At 40.2% G+C, this 15774-nt stretch overlaps 2 protein-coding genes across 4 annotated transcripts in view; both read left to right on the forward strand.

Moving 5' to 3' along the window:
* Positions 1-281: 281 nt before the first annotated feature.
* On the forward strand, positions 282-5668 carry CTXN2 (cortexin 2). 2 transcript variants are annotated; one of them, XM_065734311.1, is made up of 2 exons: positions 282-538; positions 5209-5668. In XM_065734311.1, exon 2 carries the CDS (start codon positions 5263-5265, stop codon positions 5509-5511), a length of 249 nt encoding a protein of 82 aa, XP_065590383.1. In that variant the 5' UTR covers positions 282-538; positions 5209-5262; the 3' UTR covers positions 5512-5668. The 2 variants fall into 2 exon arrangements, with proteins under 2 accessions (XP_065590383.1, XP_065590385.1); XM_065734313.1 differs by lacking the exon at positions 282-538 and adding an exon at positions 655-736.
* A 4939-nt stretch (positions 5669-10607) lies between these two features.
* SLC12A1 (solute carrier family 12 member 1) overlaps positions 10608-15774 on the forward strand; it is a 47280-nt gene continuing 42113 nt past the window's right edge. For both annotated transcript variants that reach the window (XM_065733894.1, XM_065733895.1), the window contains exon 1: positions 10608-11180. In XM_065733894.1, the coding sequence (XP_065589966.1) occupies positions 10770-11180 (411 nt within the window). In that variant the 5' untranslated portion in view covers positions 10608-10769. The remainder of the gene's footprint in view (positions 11181-15774) is intronic.

Here is a 15774-nt window from a genome sequence, read left to right on the forward strand (position 1 = left end):
CGCCGCAGGACGCGGCTGCGGCGGACGGAAGAGCACCGCGGCTCGGCAGCGCTGCCGCCCGCGCGGGGCCGCAGGGACAGCGGCTGTGCCGCGGCTCCACAGGTCGCGGGGCTCCCGGCTGCCGCGGCACCGCAGCCCGAGCGCGGGGAGGGCCGCCCCCGCAGGGCCCCGCTTACCGATGCGCCGCACGTAGTGTTTTGCAGGAGGAAGTTTCCACGCTCCCCGGTTTAATCCGCGCGAGGGGGGCTGGAGGGGAGCGCGGCGGAACGGCGATGGAAGGGGGCGGGCGGCGCGGAGGAGGCGGCGGCAGCGGTCGCGGCGTTTAATTTTTTAACGAGGGCGGCTCGAGAGCTCCCGGAGGGGTCGCAACGCCGGGCGGCGAGGGGGAAGCGCGGCCGAGCCGCCCCCGCCGCCCGGGACCCCGCGCATCCCCAGGGCGCCCGGAGCCGCGCCAGCCGTCGAGGCTCCCACCTGGACTTCGGTCCGGCCGGGACCGGAGCTCCGCCGTCCGCCACCATGGGCAGCGCGGAGGAGACGGGTCGGTAGCGCGGGCGGTTCGGCGGGGACGAGCGGGGGCGGCGGGGCCGTGGCGGAGGCCGGGAGCCCCGAGCTGGCGGCAGTGCCGCGGGGGGGAACGCGGAGCCGGACAAAGTAGCACGCGGCGGTGTGGCAGCAATTGCTTGGCGGGTGCTCGGTGTCCTGCAGTTCTCGTAGCCTGCATGCCCCCGGGAAACAGGTAGCGGTTTTCCACGTTCACAAGTCCAGGGTGGCACTAGTGAACGTTTCATTTTCTTGCCTTAATTTGTTATCTGGACCGTGACCACGTACATATACATGAATTCACAGCACAGTGCATAGCGGCGGGTCTCTTGATCCTTGGAGATTCCAGGCTTGTCTATCTACTAAGGGTAAAATCCCAATTCTGCAATTCATTACTTGCCTGAAGGCTGCAAATGTCACTGCCCAGCTGCTGCTTCTCTGCAGGGGAATGCAGTTTATGTGGAAAAGTGTCATTTCTACCCTGAATGACATGCTGCAAAAACACTGCATGTTTGGGGGGTGCTGTGCTACGCTCATGCATCAGTTAAATGTGCTCCATTTGCTGGACATCCGTGCCCGGGCCTTCCCACCTCACACCTACCTGTCTGCTGCTTTAGAAACCTCACCCTGAGCAGGCAGTTCTCTCCCTAGCAGCTTATGGAACACAGGCATGCAGCGTGTGTGAACATGGCAGGCTGGCTGCGTGCTCAGAGCTGTATCTGCAGCATTTTTGGCCATGTGTTGTTAACTTGGTTTAGACCCCTTGGAAAATTCCAAATTCATGCTGATCTCTATTTCATTCTGTCCTCTTTGTTGATAATCTTCTTCCCTTACCACCTCCTATGCCCAATTCCTGTAACAGCATTCCCGAAATTCAGTTTCTTTGACCAAATAGTTGAGTGCAAATATGATGCTTCTGAAACTCCTAGAAGACGCCAGTTTCTGCCCCTAAGCACACAAGCACCTTTTCAAGTTAGGTTTGCTGTCACTCAGAAATGTTTAAACCTTAGACTGAACTATTTGAAGTACCTTCAGAATGACCAGAGCCAGCAGCTGGACCTGCAGCACATCCAAAGGGAGAACAGATGGTACCTGATTTAGTGAATTCTCTAACACAGTCTAGTTTATGAACAGAGTTTTCAGGACCTTAGGCTTAACCTTGCCAAGGGGATGAATGCTTCTAGTTTGAGCAGCTGTTAAAGGTACTTCTTTCCATTACAGAGCCATTACAAAGCCAAACCAACCAACCAAACAAACAAAAAAAAAAACCCAACAACAAAAACCACCAACTAAAACATCCTAAAAAACAACAAAAAAATCTTAAGGAGATTCTGTTGGAGAAAGGATGCAACTCAAAATGTAAGGGAAATTCCTGCCTTTCTCAAGATAGTCCAGAATTATTTAATCTTCTCAATATCTCTCAAAACAAGGTGACCAAAGAGCTGGGTCTGGGGATCTCAGTCCACACCAAATGCTGGCAGAGTTGGGCTGGTGATCCACTAGAATGATAACAGTTTCAACTGGTTTGTTCCAGCTGACTCTCAGTGCTTAATGCCTCAGTATTCCTGTTCATCCTGCACAGGTACATCCAGCATCCCCAGCTCACACCTCCATTCTCCTTACCTTAGTGGTCTCTGTGCCAAGGTATTTTTCTCATCGCTGTTTTCTCTTGGACTTGTTGTTCCAGTCTCACAAGGGCCTCCAGTGGCCCTTCCACTCACATCAGGATGTTAAGGAGCCTTTCTTTATGCCATTGTATTTATTTGGGCAACGAATCAAAGGATGAGTAGTCTTAACCTACAAAAAAAGTCAGGAGATATCAGTCTGAAGCCAGCCCCTACAAAATGACTCTGTGGATTCTAACTGATTTAATGCCTGTCCTCATCACATTGCCCTAGAGGTTATCTTCAAGAATTTTTGGATGTAGGCCATGTTAGTTAGCATTCCCAGTCTTCTGACTCACGATTTGACACATACTCTGCAGCAACTGAAAGGATATCTGACTAACTGGGAGAGGACATCTAACCTGTATGCAGCACTGAAGTGTGAAAACAATGGAAGTGCACTCAAGGTCAATTTTGTACCAAAATTTTGGGGATATGTAATTAGAGCAGAATGTTCTGTGAACTTTAAAGCCTCAATTACAAGATAGGAAATTCAGGACAGGGGAAAGAAGCTCACAAAGCTGTGTATCAGTTTCCTAGATTTCATTTCCCCAGGAAGGAAATACCCACTGTTTTCTCATGCAGCAATTACAGACAAACTTGTCAAATAAGACTAAGATAACCATTTCTTACTGTTCCATGTTTCAGTGTCAGTCAAATCTTGCAGAGAGATTTGTCCCATAATTTCTGATGATAAACACGATGAACAACCTATCCAACTAATTTCAGCGTATAACCTGCAAAATTAGATATTTCCCTGGACTCGGCTCTAATGTAGGGCTCTCCACAGCCATCTCTGAATCTTTTTCTACACATATTTCAAGACAGCAGTGCTTTGGTGGGTTTTGTTTGTTTGTTTTGGTTGTGGTGTTATTTTGTTTGTTCTGGGGGGAGGTGTAAGCTCTGTCTTTTCCCAGGTAGCATCTACATTTCTTTTTCCCATACAAGACTTTCATTTTGTTTTTATAACCCAGTGTCCTAGGATTTCTGGAAGGATAACTTTTCTTGACTGGATCTTGTTCAAATCAACTGACTTCTGACACCAATTTGTGATATTTTTTCTTCACAAGATCAGACTTGCAGAAAAAACAGAAGGATGCACAATGACAACCTGTGCAGCATGTGGTATTATCTGGGACACATTTCCAGAAAGTAAATATTGATTACTGTTGACGTTACTTTTCTTGTAGGCTGAATCCAGATCTTTTCTCCAACTTAACAGGAATTAAAACAATATTGACCCAAAGGGCAGAACATCATTCAAAACAACGAAGAATATCATACAGCTCTATAGAATAGACTGTTGGTTGGTATGCTCTAGAAAATTTACACAGAAAATGATACAAAATCATACTACTTAATACCTACTATGTTGAAGGTTACTGTAAAAAGAGAAGGAAAAGTTGTGCCCCATCCTTTTAATCTTAGTTTTAAAATTTTCATTCTTTAGGATGACATACAAAAATCCCACCGATTTTTAAAGTAAGAAAGGAGACACAGACAACAAAAAGTTTTGCTAATTTCCATATTCTCAGGAATACTAAATCTTATTTTTACTTCTCTTGTTATTAGCTATAGCGCAGCACCAAGTAGAGATTACTGGAGCTCTCTTTGAACTGCTAGGACAGGTACAAGTATTAGTGAAGTCAAGGCAGCACAGAGCTCTGAGTGGCCTAATTACTTTGCCATGAAATAAATGGATGCCTGGAAATCCCTGGGGAAAGAGGTGGTTGAATTGTTAACAAAAAGGAGTTTTCCCCTGAGGCATGTTAGTTAAATAGGTGTTAACGAGAGACAAAAAACACAAGCCCCAGCCTTAGAATAAAAATACCTTTGTCCTTTGGTAGATCTGATTTCCAGGCCTTCCAATCTTCTTGCTGCCTACAGAAACATAGAGAGGGGGTTTCAGTATCTGACAGAAAACCTAAAATAAAGCAAAACTCCCACCCCTAACTTAAATCTATACATCAGATCATCTTAGAACTAGAAAAACAAAAGTCTTTCGTGTCTAAGAATACACAAAATTCTCCTGGTGGTGATGGCGAGGTGGGTCAGTCCCCTGAGCTCAGCATGTTCTGAGCTGACACTTGAAATGCCTGCGAAAATGTTGAGACTAAGGAGAAAAAATAAATGAGAATAAGGCTCAAGGGAAGGGAATTTGCATAATTTCTTCTCCCACTAATCTTTCCTCACTCACAAGAGTATATTGTGATTTCTGTTTTTTCCTGTTACACAAAGACACATACAGTGTGTGCCCACATATGAAACATATATACTGTGGAGGCATGGCTGCAATGTCACCATGGTGGCTCAACTGGTCGAGTCAAATATATGTTTCAACAGTGTATGCTCCTAGGCACACCTGGATTTCACATACTGAGTGGCACCCACTCCATGGATAGGTAGGGGAAGGAAAAGGAGCAGTTTTACCAATATACTCCCTTCCAGTTCTTGCACAGATCAGAATGGAGCCCGCGACTAGAATTGCACACCATTTTATTTTGCAAGTTGGATATATTTATTTAGATTCATAAGCAAAACTACATGATCAAAATCCATATTACTTGACTGAAATTCCCTTTGAGATCAATATGAGTGTAACTAGTTTAAGGACTGAGGTAAAGCCATTCCAGAAAATGCATTTGTTTATCAAGGTATGTACCTTGTGAGTATTGTCTAATTAAAATGTGCAGGCTTATGCCCAGTCTGACAGAATGCTGTTTGCAACAGCCATGTGTGAGATTACTGTTTTGAGGAGATAGAACACCAGAAAATTATGAGTTTGCTGCCAGTAATTGGATGGTATGTAGGGGCTAAAAGTTTCAATTTTATCACATTAACTGAAACATGAAAAAAAAAAAAAAAAAAAAAAAGAAAGAAAGAAACCAACAGGACACTGCAAAAATCCAAGTTGTTTTTCACTTCAAACTGTTCAAACACTATGGAGTTCAGGCATACATACCATATTTAGTCCTAACCAAACTGATTTCACTTTTCTATGCAGGCAAAGAAGCAATAGAGGTGAAAATCCCACAGAGTCACCAAGATGTGATGTCCAATGATGAGCAGTAATTACTGCAGCAACAATTCAGCCAGCATGAGCGTCAATGAAATGTCTGCCTTCCCTCTGACTTTGGAGCAAAAAACTGGTTTTGCCTTTGTGGGGATTTTGTGTGTTTTCTTAGGACTTCTAATTATCAGATGCTTCAAAATCTTGCTAGACCCCTACAGTAGTATGCCTTCTTCTACGTGGGAAGATGAAGTTGAGGGGTTGGATAAAGGGACATTTGAATATGCTCTTGCATGAAAACTCACATGATATATCCTGCCTTAAATTTGATGTTGATTTCATTTTGGAAACCAACTGTTAGTACATTTGTTACACATGCATACATACGTTTTGGAGATGTGTTGGTAACTGTGGCATTCATTTTGTTAAATAAATATTTGTTGCAAACTCAGAAGGCACTTCACATTGCTTTTCATGATCAGTGGAGTGGAGGATATTGAATGGTTAACAGCAAAGAAGTACTGCATTGAACAATTCACTAGAAAATCAACGCAGTAAAAAAGTATTTTAAGAATCAAATGTTATCTGGCTTTTCAGGGGAGGATCTCTGTGCCTTATGATAAGCTGGATAGAAAGGCAATGGATGAAAGACAAGTTCTTGTACAATGAACGCCTAAGTGGTCATTCCCTCCTACCCTTACATAATTTTCTAAAACTCAGAGATTGTGCTTGTATACTGAGAACGCAGAAGAGGAGAACAAATGGTTGTGGCTCAAAGAGGTGCCTGCAAAAAAGTAGCCCATTTGTGTGTGTCCATGTTGCTGAGATGAGACAAACAACTGCTAACTCAATTCTTGCCTCTTAAGAAGAGAATGTGTTGTACTAATGACTGCTTGTAAGGAGCCTGTACTTTGCTACTCCTGTGTGAAACATTTAAGTGGTCTTCTGCAAACAGTGCATACTTCTATTTCTTCCTGCTCACCAGATAGTATGTCTTAACAGAACAGGTCTGCCTTCTAATCTACAGCAGTGGAAAGACAAACAGAACTAGTGGAAAGGAAACAAACATGATTAAGGATATTTTGTATTCTACAAATTCAGTAATTTGAAGTTTATTACTTACTCAAAAGTCCAGTAGGAATCAAGAACACCATAGTTCCACTTTACCAATGTCAGGAAGTCAAAACCTTAAGGTGAAAAAGACCAAGTAAACATTATGCAACTAACCTGATAATCCTACTGAACTGTCAAGGTATGTCAATTTTTACTCCCCTTGGGTACAGAAGACGAGTCAGTTTAAACTGGAAGTTCACCTGTTGTACTATTAACTGCAGTCTGTTCTGTCTGGTTAAAAGCTCCTGGTAGTAATTAGCCCAGCTTGTCAAGGCCAATAGAGAGATACTCACTTGCACCCAGCTCCCAGAGGGAATTGGGTCCAAGAGCTAAGTGGAAATCTTTGTACCCTCCAGCTCCTCTTCCCAGCTGTTTCTTCTCACTGTGCTCCTACATCACAGTGTATGTTCTTCAGTGTCAAATGGGAAAACTGGTCATAAGAGATCTTATCAAGACAGAAGAACTGACAGTGAAAGCGGAGACTAGAACCACAAGGTCACTCTCCTATACACCACCGTGCAGCAAGTATGATAGTACTTGACAGAAATTCAATTTCACTTTTAAGAAAGTTGTCATCAGAATTTTAAGCACTGCCACTTTTGCTAAGCATCTCTGTTTGCAACAAGCAGCAAAGACAGAGACCAGTTACAGAGGTCGGTTTCTTTAGCATGTAATTCACATGCAAAATACATGTCGTTCCTTTTGGTGTTCATTCTAGGCAGGGGCAGCAAGTGAAACAGTGAACCTCAAATGCCATTTGGAACGTGAAATATCAGATTGCACAGGGAAGGACACGATCTCCTGTCTGAAGAGTGAGAGGAGTACACACAACACTCATTTGCACTGGGTTATCTAAACCATAAATAACTACAAATGTAAGAGCTTTTGAATTGCTTAACAGTCTGACAAAGAAAAAGTGCCAGACTCGCAGAGATTCAGTACACTGCACTTATCCTAGTTAATTTAACCACAAAATCAAAGGCAGAAATTGATACATCGATTCACATAATTTGTTCTTCTGGATAGGATCATCTACTGCAGGGACCCAGCACTGTCGTTCTTTTTACATACACCTAGTCAGCAAAGCTGAGCCCTGTGCTGTCGAAGGTACTTCAGTTATCTGGGATAAATATAAACCAGTTATCTCTAAACTACATGGCAAGTACAGCAAACATACCTGAAGAACCCCACTACTTAATTACTTCTGTTTTTGACCCTAATCTATCACTGAAAGCAATTACCAAATTCACTTGTGTTTAAAAAGCTTCACCATTTCTTTCTTGCCTTCCCTGTACCCCTCGAAAACAGAAGTGTCAACCTTCCCAGAAGAAATGCACAAAATCTAATCATTCAAGGGTTTTCCTTAAACATACAGAGTAAAACTTTGAACAGGGTTAGATGCAATTAGTTCAAAAGCACATGTGGGAGAATGGAACCCACCAACGGGTCTTAAAGAGCACAGGAGTGATCCCACTGACTTCACCAGAACGTTATCTGCATCAACGCACTCTGCACATTTTATAAATTCTTGTTATCTGCACTACGACATATGCACATCTGAAAAATAAGATTATGATCTGTGCACAGAATCGGACCTAGCCGGGAGGGAAATGGAGATAACAAAAGTATTTTTGGGCCCCCTTGGAAATTTTGCAATACCATAAAGCCAGTAATTGTAATGGATAGGTACATTTGCTGGTTAATAGTTAACAAGCTAGAATGCTTCTCTAAATCACCACCTAGAAATGTTTTGAAAGTGAGGGATTGGACAGTTTATTCAATATATTAAGCAGGAGAAAAATCTGTCCAATAAGGCAGAGTCTGGAATACGTCAAAGTGAGGGACATGCTATATGCATGAATAAAAGGGGCAGATTGTCCTTCCCCAAAAACACAAGGTTGAGAGGCAAGTTAAATTATCCTAAATAAGGTAAATTTGATAATTTATGCATAATGATGGAATACTAAATGCAAAATTAATGGCAAGTAACAGTTGAGAGACTCCTGGAAATACAGCGTGAAAAAAATCAAATATTATTGTCAAGAACAACAGAAAGGTAAGAGAGTTTTATTTTCCTAGCCAAATAGCAACATTATGGAAATAAGACTGTGATATTACAGAATTATTTTACTTGGTAGCAAAGGTCTCACTGCCATCAAAGAACCATGATTTCATTAAGTCATGGGGACAGGAATATTAATTTGACTGATCTTAATGACAAAAGATTTGTTTTCACTCTTCCATGCCTGAAGATGAAATACTTTCTTACAATTTTAAAGGGTTGAAGGAAACAGAATACTCTGATGAGAAATGTGTAATAATGGTAATAATAACAATTATGCAGATCATCCAAAACCAGCAGAAGTGAAAGAAATTAAATAAATGTAACATGTTGCTGTGAAGCTTACAAAATGTTAAGCAGAAAAACCAACAGAAATATGGTTGTAAAGTGGTATTGTTTCAGAGAGGTTACAGTGGAATATCATTTATGGCTGATGGAAGAAGGGAGGAAATATGCCTTAGCTGTATCTCACACTCAAGTTGGAGGTCATCTGATTATCTCTCTTCAAATTATAGTTTTGATATATGATTTAGACAAAATATACACTGCCAAGGTCTAAATATCAATGGAGTGTTTTATCTTGCAGTGCCAGAGCCAAATGCATTTCACAAAATCACAGAAAATTTTAAATTGGAAGGAATATCTTGAGGGTGTCTAGGCCAACCTCCTGCTGACAGTACAAAATTCAAAGAAAAGTATTCTAATGGTCTTGTTTACCCAGATTTTCAGTTCACATATTCTTTTTTGTTGATATATTTCATTTCTAGATCTTTCTGCTAGTATGTAAACTTGCAAATTTTCAATATCTAAGTATGATTTTAGTCTGTTCTGATTTAAACTGTTCAACCCAGACTCCTGTTGAATTATACAGGTCTATACAATCGCACTTCTTTATCCTTAGAAATTTTTTTCAAAACATGTATTGCCATTGTTTCCTATATAATTTCAGTTTCTGAAAAATAACAGGTGATGCATGCCACTCCAGGGCCATGTAGGCCATCCCACAAGCTGCTGCAGTGATACTTAACCCACTAAAAGCCTTAAATATTAGTACCCGTTTTGTTCTTGGGGTTTTTGTTTGTTTGATAACTTGTTTTTGACAGGTCTGTGTGGAAAAGTGGAGGTACAGGTATTATATGTTACAGGCTGTCATCCAGAGGGGCCTAGACAGGCTAGGCAAATGAGCCAAAGGGGATCTCCTGACATTCATCAAGGACAAATGCAAATCCTGCACCTGGGACAGAAAACCTCCTGCACTGTAGGGGATGGGGCCTCACAGGCAGGCAGCAACTCTCCAGGCAGGGACCTGGTCAGCCTCCACAGACTCAGCAACATGCCCTGGGAGAAATGGAAGCAAACAGAGCCCTGGGCTGTGTTAACAGCACCACAGCTGGTAGACCAAGCAAAGTGATCATTCCCCCCTTTTACACATCCATCAAACTGCACCTGAAACCCAGCTTCTAAGTTTGTCTATCTGTCCCTTGCATCTCCACGTGTAAGAGATAAGCTGGAAAATTTACATGCATCTCCTGGGGAGTCACTAGTATAGTCAGGGGTAGGAACATTAAGAAACAGGGCTTGTTTAGCCAAAAGAAAATATATTAGGGGAACGCACTCAGCCCCCAGTACCTATGAGGAGGTTACTGACAAGGCACACCCAGACTCTCCACTGAAGTACACAAGCAGAGGGTGAGAGATGACAGTCATAAAGTAATGCACAGAAGGTTCGAACTGGGTACCCAGGAAAAAACCTCTAGAGGAATAGTATTAGAATACCTGCCATGTTAGGTTCTGGAACTTATCCTTCCATGACAGGATTGAGAGACCTGACTGATGACAGCCCTAAGAGACTTGATTTATATTCAGTATTCAATCTGCTTTGGGCAGGACACTGGACTAAGTAAACTCCTAAACTCTCAATCCATGGGATTCTATGACTTGCTACACTTTCTGTCTTAAAGGGTGCACAAGTGTGAAACAGAGTGAAGTTCTATGAACCTTTTGATGCCTAAGCCTACTGTTATTATTTCTCAGTAATTAATATTTCACCATAGGTTTCATCTATTCTATCATCACAAATTTCATCTTTGACATAACTAATTCTTTGACATGTCCAAGGATGACTATCTAATGGAGGAGGGAGCTTTGGGTGGAAAATTTACCTAACTGTGCAAGTTAATAGAAATGATTTACTCCTAAATGTTTTTATGGCAGAATCACAGAGGACAAATTTAGGAAGACTGCTTAGGAAGCTTATTACTTTAAGAACAAAGACCTCATATGCAACAGCACTAGACCTTTTGTTGCAGCTACAAGAGCAGTAGCTGCAGCCATAGAACAGCAGAAGACCCAGTGACCTAAGTCTGTCTTATTCCTGAAGATGTCAATGAATAATTCTCCAAATGCATTCTTGGATCCAAATGCAAATCGGTTTCAAGTTAACATAATTAATGAAAGCCACGACAGCAATGAAGCATCCCAAGAGGATGTGGGCTCTGACCCACCACATTACGAGGAAACATCTTTTACTGAAGAAGCACATAACAGACTGAGAATCAGTTACAGACCAGGAAAAAGAGAATTATATGACAATTTCCTTCAAAATGGAGAGAAAACAGAAGCTAGTTTACATCCCTGTGATACTCACAATAAAATGTATTATCTACAAACTTTTGGCCGTAACACCATGGATCCAGTTCCTAAAATTGATTACTACCGAAACACTGGCAGTGTCAGTGGGAATAAGCTCAACAGACCAAGCTTATTAGAAATTCACGAACAACTGGCAAAGGTAAGCAAAAAGGAAACATGCCATTTTTCTCTGTTCCATTTCTAAGCTGTTAATTCTGTTTATTAATATGAAAAAGCCCTTAAATTCATGGATCTTGCCCAAGACAAAAGTACAACTAATCACTTGCCACATTTCCTGTGGTAGCTGCAGTATGTTTTCTGCCCTGTAATTTGCTTAAAACAAAGATTTGTATTAAAAGCTGATAGTTATGAACTTGATTAGCAGAAAATCATAGCTTAATCTTTTCTAGAAGTATAAAACTACCATGTTTCTTCTGTTCCACTTATGACAGCAGATGCTATCAACTTGTAATTTAAACAAGTCACACAATTCACATTTACTCCAAATTTAGATTTAACATCAATGCATAACAAAGTTTCAAACTCCTGCTGTATTCATTAAAATATATAGCTATAGCTATTATAAAACATATTACATGCAATAAAAGCAATTTAAACTAATCAGAAATCAAAGCATTACCTTTGTTGCAGCAATGAACCATTCAAATTGCAAGAAGGAATCGAGAAGAAATGTGTTAGGTGGAAAGTGTTTTCTCTAAAGAGAGAAAAATAGACAACAATTTTCAGGTACCAATTCAGTGAATGAATTTAGTCCTTGACGGTCATGATACCAATGATTTTGGGAAGAATCTGAAGAGTCTCTTGAATGACCACATATAAAGCACTTAGGGAAGAATAATCTAGCTGAATTCCTTCTGACCTATCACACAGAAGAGCTTTTTGGTTTATCAACCTCTATTGCTTCTTACCAGAAGAAAATACAATGGTCACGTATAATTCTTGGAGTTTGCAAATTCAAACTTTCCCCTGCAAATAATTTGATAAGTTAGCAACATTAGATATTTCAGAATTTTACTACCCTGTGAGATCCTGCCTCTGCAAAATTCACCTATCTATACAGCTTTTAAGGCTCAAACTCCATACATGGAGGAATCACCTCCATGCAAAATAGTGTGGAAAACTGTAATGAGAACTTTTGGAAGAATAACTAGATTAAGCACTTTGAAACAATTAAACTATTCAATAACCTACTGCTAAGCATGACTGGAATAATTACAATACTCAACTGACTTTGATGAAATTAGATTCTTTCCCCTCAAGCCATAATAATAAGTTCTTCATAAAAAAGCAGAGGAGAGACCCAAGGATACTCCCACCTACAGAACTAAAATCAAACTGTTCTTGAGTTTCTTTTGTGCACTTGTGAGGACAAGGCTGTTCTAAGAAGGATCAATAAAAATAAATGAAATCAAGCAAAAAAAATAGTCATTAGGAAAATTGTGACCTGATTCTTTAGTATTCAGTTAGGACAGCTGTCTGCTGTTCAACTTTTTTAAGGTCTCCACAAACCTGCATCAAATGGTTTACATAGAAAGGAGAAACAGGTTACCTGAGTAGTCATTTATATTTCTATACATGAATGGAAACTGGATGAGAATAGGGGTGAATATGAATTCTGCTCTACCACGTTCAGATGTGCAGAAGGGTAGGCTGCTACCCATGGAACTAAGCACATTTCCAAAATAAACTTCCTGTTACAGAAATAATTTACATTGGTAGTAGTCAAGTAGTGGGAAAAAGCATATTTTGGCTCTGAACACAGTGCTAAATGAACTTGTACTGAACATCAGCATGTTAAGGGATTTTCATATTTTGACCATTACCAGATTTTTGCTGTTGTGTATCTCATTTGGACTAGCAGATTTGTTAGTTTGTTTTAAACAAACTTAGACAAATTGCTTGGAGTTTATTACAATTTTCACTTAGAGAAGTTTAAAAAGGAGGCAGCTTCCATTCCAGAATAAAACAAATGGAAAACTGCTTTGCAGGTTGAGACTGCTAGGGATGAGAAAAGAGCATTGTCTATCTCACTTGTTACCATACTTTTCTTTTATCCAGCTTACAGGAGTATAATCTTATGCTTCTCAAAATACAAAGGTGAACATCAGAGGCAATGAGCTTTTTGTTACACTGGCAATGTTCTGTGCCCATATGTGCAGTGATGCCCTTGTTTGGGAACCACTGGCCGCAGCACTGGCACCAACAACACACCATTAGCATGGCTGGAGTCCATTTCCGGCTGTCCCACAGACTCATTTTGTGACCTTCAATTGACAGACCTTAGTGGCATTTTCAAGTTAGTGCTGAACAGGATAATTCCTAAGTTAGAAGCAATTCAGCAGCTGCCAGGTTAAAAAGTACAAGGATATTACAGTAGTGGCTCAGTTTCTTGAAACAGTGCAAGAGCTGGTCGGCACTACCAGAAGTATCACTCACTTGTGCATACCAAAGTGCTCTGAGGTCTTTTACGCGGTCCAGTCTTGAATTTCCAGAGATTCCATAAAATCTGGTTTCCTAATGTTTTTGCTAAGTGTTTCAAGATTTCCCCCTGAAAAGCACCACAGAAAGATGCAATCAAAGGTAATTTAGACATTCTGAAGAAAAAATAAATCTGTGATCACCAAATAGTAGATTAGTAGAGATGAACATTATGATAGTACGAAAAAGCTGAGATTCTATTAGCAGGCAAGGGCAGAATGTGCAGCTGAACCTGTGTGTAGCAGGCTCTCTAGCAATCCCTAAGGAGAGGATGAAATGCCACGGTGTGTGGTGGGGGTTAGACTAATATCCCAGGATGCACATCTAGAGAAGATGCTTTAATCCCTTTTTCTTTACACTAAAGTCTGGATTTACCACACCATACCCCAAGGCAATCCTCTCTTCTCCCCAGCTGTTTTGAAACTCAGATTGTTGAAGACAGCTGTCTTGTCAAAACCCATTGCCAAATTTTGATAAGAAATTGCATATGTTTGACTTCAGATTTCTAAACATCACATAACCATTCCCATTGTGCTTTGATGCTGGCCTAACTTCAGAAGATAAATATTAATATTTAATACATTTTAATATGTAATTTTTCAAATGTCAGAATCTAAGGCAGGCTGAAAGGAACTTCAAATATCTAGTTCCCACACTGCTGGAATCAAATGTGTCCCCTCTTTTAGCAAGATGCATCAGTTTTTGCACATATTATGCCACAAAACACCAATTAAATCCCTAAAAAAATAGTCTAAGTGCTATTTCACAGCTGATGGTTGGTGATAATTACTTGGGCTTAATATTTACCCTACATAAGAAACTATCTAACCTTTATTCATCTTGTCTATTCTCCACACTTGTTATGAAGACTTGATGAGCTCATCGTCTTTATCCCCATCTAAGCTGTTCTGAAACATGGAAAGAAAAATGTTGTGTTTGACTTCTGGTTTTTTAATTAAAAAAAATATATATATATCCCCCCCAAACCCACCAATCAGTTGTCTTCTGATTGTGGTAGATTTTCAAATTATCCTGCCACTTTTATTCCACATACTTAATGCATGAGGAGCATGGATACATCTACTTGGTAAATAACCAATCATTGACTAAAGCACAACAATTTAAAATGCATTTATGGAAGGCTTAAGGACATAATTTATGATAATGGCATGTGAGAGCGCAAATTAATTCAAAGTGTGAATGCAGCAACTTGTTTCAAGTACAAACACTGAACCCTTCTATTTTTTTCTTTGAAATTCTAACCCCTGTAATACGTAAATAAGCCAAGCAAATAAACAAACAATATTCTGATAATTCTCCATAACTCATTTTAATCATTTACTATATTTAGAGCAAACACAGCATTATTATTTTAGAGTCAGAATTGTTGAAAATAAATATTTCAGGATCTCAAAGTCATATGTTTTCAATAGATCTCGTATTCTCGTTTCACTTGGAATCAAAATGGCTGTATTCACCAACTTGAGTGTATGTCAAAATGCATTATCCAGTCACTTATTTCTCATTTGTGAACAGTAGCCTAAATTTACTGTGTCAAAGGCATTCTAAAATTTTCCATTGTAGTGGCTAGAGACCCATCCACGACGAGCCCAAACATGAGCATAAACATCATGCTCTACCTGTCTTTATAGCTGTATTGTATTTTATTTTATTTTTTTTTAAGTCTATGTACAAATACAGAAAGAGCCTTAAAGCTTAAGCAAGATCTAAAAACCTCTTCTGTTTCCCAGAATCACAGACAGATCCCCTCCTTGACTTGTTTAATCTGGAAACACCTTTATCTCTCTCTAAACCCTAAAAGCACCTTGATTCCTCTCCAAAAGTGATGCACGCTCCTGACCCTCTGCCAGGCAGTGACAGTGCATATAGTCCTTCCTGAAGGTCTTTTCACAGACACACGCAGCACTTAGCAACAGTTAATCTAATTCTGATTCAGTGCAAAACCAGTCAGAACTTTGTATAAACATCTTTACAAGAAAGAAAACAACAATGACAGAAACTATAAACCTCAGCACTGTGACTAATTCCTATTCAAGCTACAAGAAACATATCATGGTGCTAAACAGAACTGAAGAGATGAAGTATAGATTTAAGTCTGTAACTGAATGTGAATGATCCAAAATTCTGGGCTATTTAGTTATATGGCAAATATGCCTATTTTTAATCCTATCTAGGATTAAAAACTAGAGCTGAGTAAAACACAGAATGGGTTATTAATTTACCACATTATTAAC

Source organism: Cyrtonyx montezumae, unplaced genomic scaffold (genome assembly GCF_038088225.1).
Source record: "Cyrtonyx montezumae isolate F1298 unplaced genomic scaffold, pur_monq_1.0 scaffold_17, whole genome shotgun sequence".
In the NCBI taxonomy this organism is placed as follows: domain Eukaryota; kingdom Metazoa; phylum Chordata; class Aves; order Galliformes; family Odontophoridae; genus Cyrtonyx; species Cyrtonyx montezumae.